Below are 10,582 nucleotides of genomic sequence, written 5' to 3' on the forward strand. Positions count from 1 at the left end.
CAGACTTAGTGGACTTCTGGTAACAGTTTTGTCCACAGAATATTTTTACCTTAACTAAGCCCAGGTACATACTGTACCATGTGAAACGTTGGGGTCAGTACGACTTTTTTGCATGAATGTTGTTTCTGAATGATGAATAGTGTCATTGAATGAAATCTCTTATGCTTTCCAAGGCTGCATTTATTTAAATAAAAATATAGTAGAAAGAGTTGTATTGAGAAATATTACTACAATTTAAAACAACTTTTTTCTGTTAAAATTATAATATAAGTCATTAAATGCAAGATATTTAAAGTGTACCTAGCACAATTAAATATACTTCAGTGTATCTTTTGTTGGACCTCAACACTATACTTCATCACAAGTAAAGTGCATTAAAAACAAAATTAGTTATTAGTTAGTATACCAGAAGTTCAATTGCAGGGTGGTTTTATTAAGCACTTAAAAATGTAAATGTATTTGTTGTATATGCAGCACAAATGAAATGTATTTCAAATGCATTTTAGTATAATTTTTTACAATAGGGTTTAATGATGAAGCTGAATTTTTAGCAGCTGTTTCTCCAGTCTTAAAGGGGTTCTCCACTTCAAAATGAAAATTTTGTCATTTATCACTTACCTCCATGCCGTTCCAAACCCGTAAAACCTTCAATTGTCTTCGGAACACAATTTAAGATATTTTGGATGAAAACCTACGAGGCTTGTGACAGCTTGCGCTCTTCTGTGTCAGCCGCGCCACATGGATGCGCTGTTTTCGTTCAGATCAAATCATAAATACACGTAGAAAGCGTATTCTTGTGTCACGGCTGACATAGAATAGGGTACACAGTTTGCGTTTAGCTCATATTCTCCAAAATGCCGCTACGGTGATGTGGAGAGAAACAAAGGAGATGAATTGTTAAATAAAGTCGTTCTTTTTGGAGTATGCCTTTAAGCCCTTTAAAATCATGATATTTGATGAGTGAAAATTGCAAAAGCTTTTTAATTAATTTATTTTTTTACATGTCCTTACTGTCACTTTTGATCAATTTAATGTATCCTTACTGAATAAAAGTGTTAATTTCTCTCCTACTGAATAATTTCTCTGATTATTAAAACTGTGTCTGTGCTGCATGTGCTAAACGTGCACTTACTGCAAAAACGGTCTCTCTGAAACAGCCTGGGGTTAAACGTCAAGCCCAAGGGCACAGCGGTGAGCAGAACTTGGGTTTTCACCAGGCCCTGATGGAAAATGCTGACTTTTTTCGTATTTACTGTGTTGATTTTAGTTTAAGATTTACAGCATTTGGTGGTATGGACTTAATATTAGTTCGGCAGAGCTAAGAGCACTAAAGTCTCCTGGACATTTGAATATGTGATCAAAAATATTTAATAAATGAAACCTAAAGAGGCAGATGATATAAAGTTTTGCTCAGAGTGCTTCTGATTCCTCCTTGTTTCACAAAGTACTCCCAAGCACAAAGATCATCTACTTTAAATATCCATTACATACATATTAACACACTTATTAACATTCACACACTCTTTAATTAATAAATCAACCTTACTTGCAGGACTTTCCTTCCTTTCGCTTTCCCAAAGTCATTTATTTACTCATTCATGATCTATATCTTGCTCTTTGTTTGAGTGTTTGATATGTGATTGACTTCAGACACACGTTCGCCCAGACGTTTTACATAAAGTGTGTGTGTGTGTGTGTGTGTGAGACATTCACAGCTGTTGCTTCAAGTCAGTGTTGTAAGACCCCATTGAATGGCACACACACATACATACTCCTGGATAAACATATCATCATGTCACTAAATTTGATGTGATGTTGGTCAGTGATTGACAACCTCAGGGGATGAAAAGGCAACGTCACTTGCATACTTGAGCCGAGGAAAGATCAGCATGTCACATACTCGCTCACATACAGCCTCTCTGAGACACACATAGCTGTCCTGCATGCTTTCATACACAGGAGGCATTGCATACTATACGCCAGAATGCTATTTAAGGCCTCTCATCAGCTTTTGTTACTTTGACACATAAAAAGAATAAATGCATGTCAACATACAAGGTAAAGTACCGTACTGTAATCATAAAAGAAAAATGGTGCTATCTTATCTAATAGGTTTTTTTTAATTATTATTTGCATTTAATATATATATATATATTATGCCTGTGATGCAAAGCTGAATTTTCATTATCTTTGCTCCAGTCTGCAGTGTCATTTGATCCTTCATAAATCATTTAATATGTTGATTTTCTGCTCAAGAAGCATTTCTTATTATGGTCAAAGTTGAAAACAGCTGTGATTTATTTTAATTTTTATAAATAAGACTAAGAAGTTAAAAAGAATAGCAATTATTTTGAATATGAATCTTAATATTAAAAAAAGTTTTTGCTGTCACTTTAATTAAATTAATTAAATTAATGCATTCTATCTGAAGTATTAATAAAAAAAATACTACTAAAACCTTAATACCTTATTTAAGTTTAACATCATTTTACTCAAGTTAATTTGATTTAAAAAGTATCTAGTAAGTTCTAGAAGTTCAGCTTGGTTGGTGTATTAACATTAAATCAGTTAATAAACTTTTAAATATACTGACATCATTCACACAGTCCGCAGACGCTCTCCCCGTGCCGAACTGTACTCACACTCACACTCACACTCACACTAACGTATGCCGACCCAGACAGACAGACAAAACATAAAACATGTCACAGAGCAGACAGTGAGAGAGGGGGAAGAGAGGGAGAGAGATGTCCCAAAGGCATTGTTAAATTGATCAGTGTACGGATGGCAGGATACGTGATGAAATGAGAGAGATGGATGGATGGATCTGTGGTCTCATCTCATTATGGCTCTTAGTGCAGGAAATGGCTTTTCTACCTGCAGCACTGTAGCTGTCATGTCCAAACTAGTGCTGTTAGCATTAAGTAGTTAGCATTGTGATGAGAGACTTTTTATTACAGTATGCACATTTTTCTACTCCTCCGATATTGAAGCGCCACCATTGATTATAAACTGAGAAATTTATAAAGGTGCATATAGTTATACCATATATAGTTATAGTATATAAGTTATTTAATTGTACTACATAGTATTATAATGAAATCTCAAAGTTCGCCTTTTGCTGCAGCAAAAAAAGGCAAGCATGACCTGTCACCTGCATAATTTGTGTTTTAGGTGCTGCATTGCCAAATTTGGGTGTATTGATGCTCATCTGATTTCTGCCTTCTCCTCTGTCTCTTTCTGATCGAGTCTCTTTGTGTTCGGTTGGAACGACTTGTTCCGGAGGGACTAAAAATAGCTGTGCGCAGTGAGGAGCAGAGGTGGCAGGGGCAACCTTTTTACAATTAGAGCCAAGGCTAGAAATTCAAGAGCAACAAGGAAAAGGAACATTGGGCAATTTTCAGGTCATCAGTAATAATTTTGTTTACTTCCCTTTTGTCAAAACATGCAATTTTTTTAGTACATCAATAACGACTTTATATAGGAAAAAACCTTTTTAGATCACATACTGTTGATATTTGATTTAGCTGATATTTCATCTGTTTGTTTATGCGGTCATGTTCATTTTTTTAGGGTTGGGGGCACGCTGATTAATTTATTTGGTAATTTTGAGAATAACAGCATCTGCCAGTAACTGTTTAGTGGCCAATAAACAAATCATACATCAGTAGGTTGCTACATGTCTTTTTTTTTTCTTCTTCTTTTTTTTGCGAATTTGGAATAAATATCATGTAAAAAAAAAAAAGTGAATTTAATATAATAATTTAGTGTATGTCTCATGTGCCATCAATCAGTTAATCAACATTTGTTTTGTGTCTGGTTAAGTGTCTGTTTGGTTCAGAACTGGCCTTATAATTAACGTATTATTATTCCAGTGTATATATATTCATATTCTGGTGCTTTTATGTAAAGCGATATATGTACCTGTGGTGCATTAAAGGAATACACTGGTTCAAAAGCTATTATTTCCGTTAAAGCAGTACATTTAGACTTTTTTAAATGTTCGGTGTGTCCTCTAAATTAGTTGCTGTCTCTGTTGTGTTTGTTTATCTAAATGACTCTGACTCTTTACAAATAGCACAATAATGGATGGAAATGAAAGGATACTAAGCAGAGGGAGAGACAAGCTCATCTTTGCTTTTATGAATAAAGGTCATCAATTTGTTATTCTGCAGTAATTGTTTTTTTTTTGCTGGAGGCCTTGGGGACCAAGCAGTGACGCACACTGGATTGATTAAGTGAATTGAACATGCATATTTTGTCTTATGCATGCATGCAGGTGTTAAAAAGGTGACCGCAAATGTGACTTAAGTGTGATCCTGTTCACCTGTCGTAAAGGTATTTACATTTCCAGGGCAATATTGGGCTTATTACACATCATCATGCCATTAAGGTCATTTAACCCTGTACAGCTCTGCCATGTGCCATGATGCATATGCAAACAGTTATTCTGATAAGAACAGCTGCAATAGAACATAACTATTGATTTTCTTGCAATTGCACAAATCTCTGAACTGTGTGGAGTAACAAGACCTCTCTTTTAGAGTGTCAGTTCGCCTTGTTCTTAAACTGCAGTTTTTATTTTATTTTTTATGGCAGACATCAAAATGTAATGGCCTTCATGCATTTTATATTGTACTAGAAAAAAAAAAGGATTTTTTTAGGATTATTCTTAAATCTCCCCTGATCAGGTTTATTATTGTTAACTAAATCAAAAACCATTTAAAAAACATTTTCATTACTTAATAAAGTAATATAAACATTAACTGATATAAACTAAATTAAATATTTAAACTGAAACCTAAAAAATACATAAAAAGGAATGGAAAAACACAACAAAATTATCAAAACTTGAATTTAAATTTCATATATATATATATATATATATATATATATATGTGTGTGTGTGTGTGTGTGTGTGTGTGTGTGTGTGTGTGTGTGTGTGTGTGCGTGCGTGTAAATATGAAAATGAAATCTAATCCAAAATGTTATCAGTAACCATAATAGTATACCAGTAATACTAAATTACAATACCACTAACTCATATTAGAATATTCAACGTCTAATTTGTCTTTTTCAGAATGTTGATGCACAGTAAAATGGAATTCTGGGAAACAAAACGCCGGCGCTCTCCCGTGCACCTGAATGCGGAACAGAAACACTGCAAGATGTGTGCACAAAGCCCAGCGATCTTCACAAGCACTTTCCAAAGACAATCATTGCAACCAACGGGAACATGTGCCAAACGAGAAGAGCAACTACTGCCTGTGCTCTCCGGACTGTCAACAGACAAGCACACGAACCAATCAGAGAGGAGAATGACAATGACCTTCGACCTTCACCAGAAGCTTGAACAGTTTGTGTCCAGTATTGACAAAAAGGATTCAACGATTCACAATTGTCGAACATATGTGTACACAAAAAGTGCCTCTTGTTTTTGATTGTCGCTTTCTGTATATAGACTTTCAGTTGTTCAGGCACTGATGGACGTGCTCGTTCTTTAATCTTATGTAAAAACAGACTGGAAAAGAGAGTCGTTGAAAGCAATGCGGCAAGATGTCAACGACGCTGCTGGTACTGCTTCTGGAGAAAATGATGTAGAAGAAGTAATTATGACTCACACATGGTGTTCATCATGGTGTTTAGTGAACCTAGCATCACACATGTGTTGACTGACGAGTTCATCGCCCTCCCTGTTCCTTTCTCCACCCCTTCGCCCCATGCGTGACATGTTCTAGCCATGCATTAGTACTTAAGTGCCTGTCTCTTTTCGGTCTCTCTTCTTTCTGTTCTCTTAACAGTAGTGTCCTGGAAGGAACCAGTAACAGACGTGTGGCTCAGTGACTCTAAGCATCTATTTTTACTCTATGGGTGGGGTGCTTCTGTGATGGTGTCCTGCGGTAGCTTACCTCCTCTGGCACGCAAGGATGCTAGCTGACCCAATCCACCCTGGACTATACCAATGATAGTCCAGAATGGGGGAGTGTAAAGGAAATAATTTGGGAATCAACCCCCACACACTGTGTCACAGTGACACCCATTGCTGGCCAACAGTGGTAATAAAAGCAGGAGTGTTAAAAACATGATTCTCTCATGTATTTTGTTTGCCTTCATATTATGATGAGTATGCCTTTTAAAGATTTTCTTCTGAATTCATTTAAAGGGATAGTTGAGCCAAAATTGAAATAATTGTCATTACTTACTAACAACTTTTGTTGTTGTTCCCAACTGTATGACTTACTTTCTTCTTGATATTGTGAAGAATTGGTTACCAGTTGCCGGTAGCCATTGACTTCCATAGTATAGAAAAAAATACTATGGAAGTCAATAGCTACTGGCAACTGTTTGGTTTCTCACATTCTTCAAAATATCTTCATTTGCTTTCAGAAGAAGAAATAAACTCATACAGGTTTGGAACTCGGGGGAGTGAAGTATTTATTTCTTTCATTTTGCTTGATATGAATATTTATGTTGTGTTGGCACTGGTGTGTGCATATATAGTATGTTTGTTCCTGTCTCTTTGCTAAACTATTTCAGGATGTTCCATCCTGACGTGTGATTGCCTGGATACAAAGTAACAAATAGTGTTTATTGAATCCAGACTGAGCTGGTCGAACACGCAGAACAACCTGTAATACAAATACTCAGTGATCATAACCAGTTGCTCCTTTTATCAGAAGGGGAATCCAACATAATGACCATTCAAATCCTATAGGATAATACATTTCAACGATCAGACCACAGGTTAATCAAATCAAGCCGAAGAGTTTTACAGAATAATACTTGTTTATCCCAAATACATTCAGAACACACATGTTTCCAATATCGCTGAAGTCTTGGCAAAATGTGTTGACCTTCATAAGGGATAGTTCATCCAGAAAGGACGATATTTTGAAGACGTCGACATCCAAACATTAACAATTTCACTGTATGAACAAAACAACACTCGGAGGTTTTCCAAAATATCTGCTTGTGTGTTCAATAGAAAAAAAAATTGCCCACACAGGTTTGAAAGGACACGAGGGTGAGTAAATGAAGAAAATGAACTTTTCAACTTGTGCTGCCCTTATTAATCTTATTAACAATGTATTTTACACATTAATCACATGATGTGAAAGATGAAAGAGGACTTGACATATTGCATAACTTTACTAAAGCTATTTTAAAGCTGTGTTTGGTTCCTGTTAATCGGGCTTGTAGCAAATATATATTAATAATACACTTTTTTGGACAGTGAGTGATATTAAGGATTTCAAGCTGCTTTAAAAAGATCAGACAAGTGATACAGTGTGAATCTCTTGCTATATTTTTTTCAATATCTTCAGTGTTGTTCATTTAAATCAATCACACGATTGTGTCGAGCTTATGAATGTAACAGCCAATCAGAGACTTTCAGGTGAGTCATCGCTGAAGCATTTTGTTCAGTGCACATGATCAGTGACTGAATTCTCTCTTCAGAAACAATGAAGGGCAGATGAAAGTACAACGTAAGAAAGAAATTCACATTAAAAAAAAGTAAATGTTCTTTGCTCTCTTTTTGTATGTGATTATTTCGCTGTTTGAATAACCGTGTGATTGAAGCACTATAGTAACAGTGTTTTGTTAAATACAATTTCAGTCGTATTAAAAATATTGAATGACACTTGTGTCTGGTAGGCTACTTGTCTAAAATAGATGGGATTATGATGTGTGTAGATATTATTAGGCTACTTTTAGCCTGACCCTGGGGTTTGTTTAGCCTACCCACCACCTATGATGCAGAGTGACGTTATTTTTCTGAATTTAAATTGTATTTCTTCTAATTGTGATTCATTTTATTTCTTATTGAATTTTATCTTCCGGTTGCCTTTTTTATTTGTTTTTTTGAGGCGTAATTATGTGTGTCCTGTCATGCATTCAGTCTGTACTCTCTATAGACAGAGAGGCTGGTAACAGTATCTCAGCCTATGCATCTATGAATAGCAAGCTGTCTAGCTTTACTCAGAACTGATAGATACAGTATACAGAGTCTTAAGCGTCATTCCACAAATTGTTCATGCAAGTTTCACCAGCACAAAAGAGATCTTTATGTGGACGGTCTGGTTTCAACTTGTTGTGCGCACTCACTGACATTAGAAGAAGGCTAGGCGTCTAGGATTGAAAGTGAGGGCACATATTCATGGGTGGCCTATTACCACAGGAGTACTTGTATTATTCAGGACACACAGTGGCCCCAGGACAAGGTGAATTAAACCTCAAACTCTCTGCACTGAGAAACACATGCTATGCAGCAGCATTTCATATTCTTGTGCACATCAGCAGCACATGCAGGAAAAACCTGATGGCTCTCACCTACAGGACAAACAGAAGTGAAGGTGTGCTCCACCCGTGACCTGCTTGTAAGTCTACAGTCATGGGCCAAAGTTTTGGTAGTGACATAGATGTTGTGTTTTGCTTCTTAAGCTGATGTGGCGTTCATTCACATTGCTTATAGATTACTGTGTAGAATGATCAGATGCATTTTAATTAATTGTTAAAAGCTTCATTGCACAAAAAAAAAAAAAACCTTTCCACACACAAATAAAGTTTTTTTTTTGATCCTGACACAAAATGACCAGTTAACATTAATTTACTAATCATATCAGCAGCACATGTGAAAGTGTGAATCAGTACTAGTCAGGTTAATCACTATTAGATTGTATGAGCACACTGATTGCTATAAAAGGAGGGAAGAATTTATACTTCTTAGTAATGGTTACTTCCAAAGAAACACGTGGAGCCATCATTGCTATGCATCAAAATGGCCTCACATGCAAGGAAATTGCTACAAAGAATATTGCACCTGAAAGAACCATTACCAGATCATCAGGAACTTCAAGGAGAGAGGTTCGACTGCAGTGGATAAGTCTTCAGGACGTCCCAGAATCGTGTCTCCAGCAGTGGATAAGTCTTCAGGACGTCCCAGAATCGTGTCTCCAGCAGTGCAGAGCTTGCGGAGGAATGGCAGCAGGTCGGTGTGAGAGCATCTGCACACAAAGTGAGGCCAAGACTTTGACAACAGTCTGGTGTCAAGAAGCGCAACAGAGAAGCCACTTCTCTCCAAGAAAAACATCAAGGACTGAGTGAAATTCTGCAGCAAGTAAAAGGATTGCACAGCATTCATCTGGTGCAAAGTTTTTTTCTCTGATGAAGCTCCCTTCCGACTGTTAGGGACATCTGGAAAAATCAGTTGTTCAGAGAAGAAAAGATGAACTCAACCATGAGTCCTGTGACGTGCCAACAGTGAAGCATCCTGAGACCATCCGTGTGTGATCTCTCATAATTCTGCCCAAAAATAGTGCCATGAATAAAGATATCAAAACATCCTGCAAGAGCGACTTCTTCCAACGATCCAGGAGCAATTTGGTGATGATTCCTGCGTTTCCAGCATGATGGAGCACCGTCATAAAACAAGATTGATAAAGAGGTGGCTCAGACATCATTACATTGAAATTTTGGATCCATGGCCAAACAACTCCCCCGATCTCAACCCCCATAGAGAACCTGTGGTCCGTCCTATAAAAGACACGTGTACAAGCAGAAGCCCACAAATTGTAACCAGGATTTGGCCCAGAAGCTAATATCCATGCCAGAGAAAATTGCAGAGGTTATGAAGAACAAGGGTCAACACTGTAAATATTGACTGATTATATATATATTTTTGCCAATAAAAGCCTTTAGAATGATTTATGATATGCTTATCATTGTTTTTCAGTATACCATAGAAACTAATCTAATCTACAATTACTGAAGCAGCAAACTTTGCAAAACACAAAATTTATGTCACTTGCAAAACTTTTGGCCATATAGTTTCACCATCTGTTCCACAGGGTCTGTGGCTCAGCACACGTCTGAAGGCTGCAGGAGAGAAATGTGTAAGTCTTTTGAACTTTTGACATGAAAAGAAGTGACAAAAATGATGACAAAAAGCTGAATGTATCAGCAGCTGGGAGCCTTTTGTAGTATTTTGGTTTTCTGGTACAAACATCTGAACATCCTTCAATGAAAATATATTTACTTAAATGCAAATTGAACATACAACGTTTCATTCTTTAAAAAATATTTATGCTTAGTTTATGCTTAAAACATTAAAACTTTTGATTAGTTTCTCAAAACAAGACTTATTTGTAAATATATATATTTGTATATCAGACATTTGCACTAAAAAACAAGACAAAAATAATCAGAAGGTACAGTAAAAGTTATTTCCATATTCTACTGGTTGTGAGAAGATCTATTAGTGCCATAAGCTTTTATTAAATATTTTAGAGATAACATTGACATATTATATTCCATTCAGTTTATTTCTTAAATTAATTCTATCATTCATGTGATGCAAGGCTGAATTCTCAGAATCATTGCTCCGGTCTTCAATGTCATCATACAGAATACATTTTAATATTCTGATATTAATGAATATTATTGTCATTATTATTATTATTGATTATTATTAACTGCTGGAAACAACTGAGCTTAATGTTTTTGTAAAAACTCACTGTGTTCGTGTAGTCTTACACCAACAGTATCAATAAATGCTGTTAAAAAAATACTCAGCAGACATAAT

General features: G+C 36.1%; 1 protein-coding gene across 2 annotated transcripts in view; it reads left to right on the forward strand.

The window, feature by feature from the left end:
* Window positions 1-6,083, forward strand: part of LOC113105614 (insulin receptor substrate 1-B-like) — a 42,134-nt gene extending 36,051 nt beyond the window's left edge. For both annotated transcript variants that reach the window (XM_026266783.1, XM_026266784.1), the window contains exon 3: window positions 5,081-6,083. In XM_026266783.1, coding sequence (XP_026122568.1) covers window positions 5,081-5,088 — 8 coding nt within the window. In that variant the 3' untranslated portion in view covers window positions 5,089-6,083. The remainder of the gene's footprint in view (window positions 1-5,080) is intronic.
* Window positions 6,084-10,582: the final 4,499 nt, after the last annotated feature.

Source organism: Carassius auratus, chromosome 7 (genome assembly GCF_003368295.1).
Source record: "Carassius auratus strain Wakin chromosome 7, ASM336829v1, whole genome shotgun sequence".
Taxonomy (NCBI): Eukaryota; Metazoa; Chordata; class Actinopteri; order Cypriniformes; family Cyprinidae; genus Carassius; species Carassius auratus.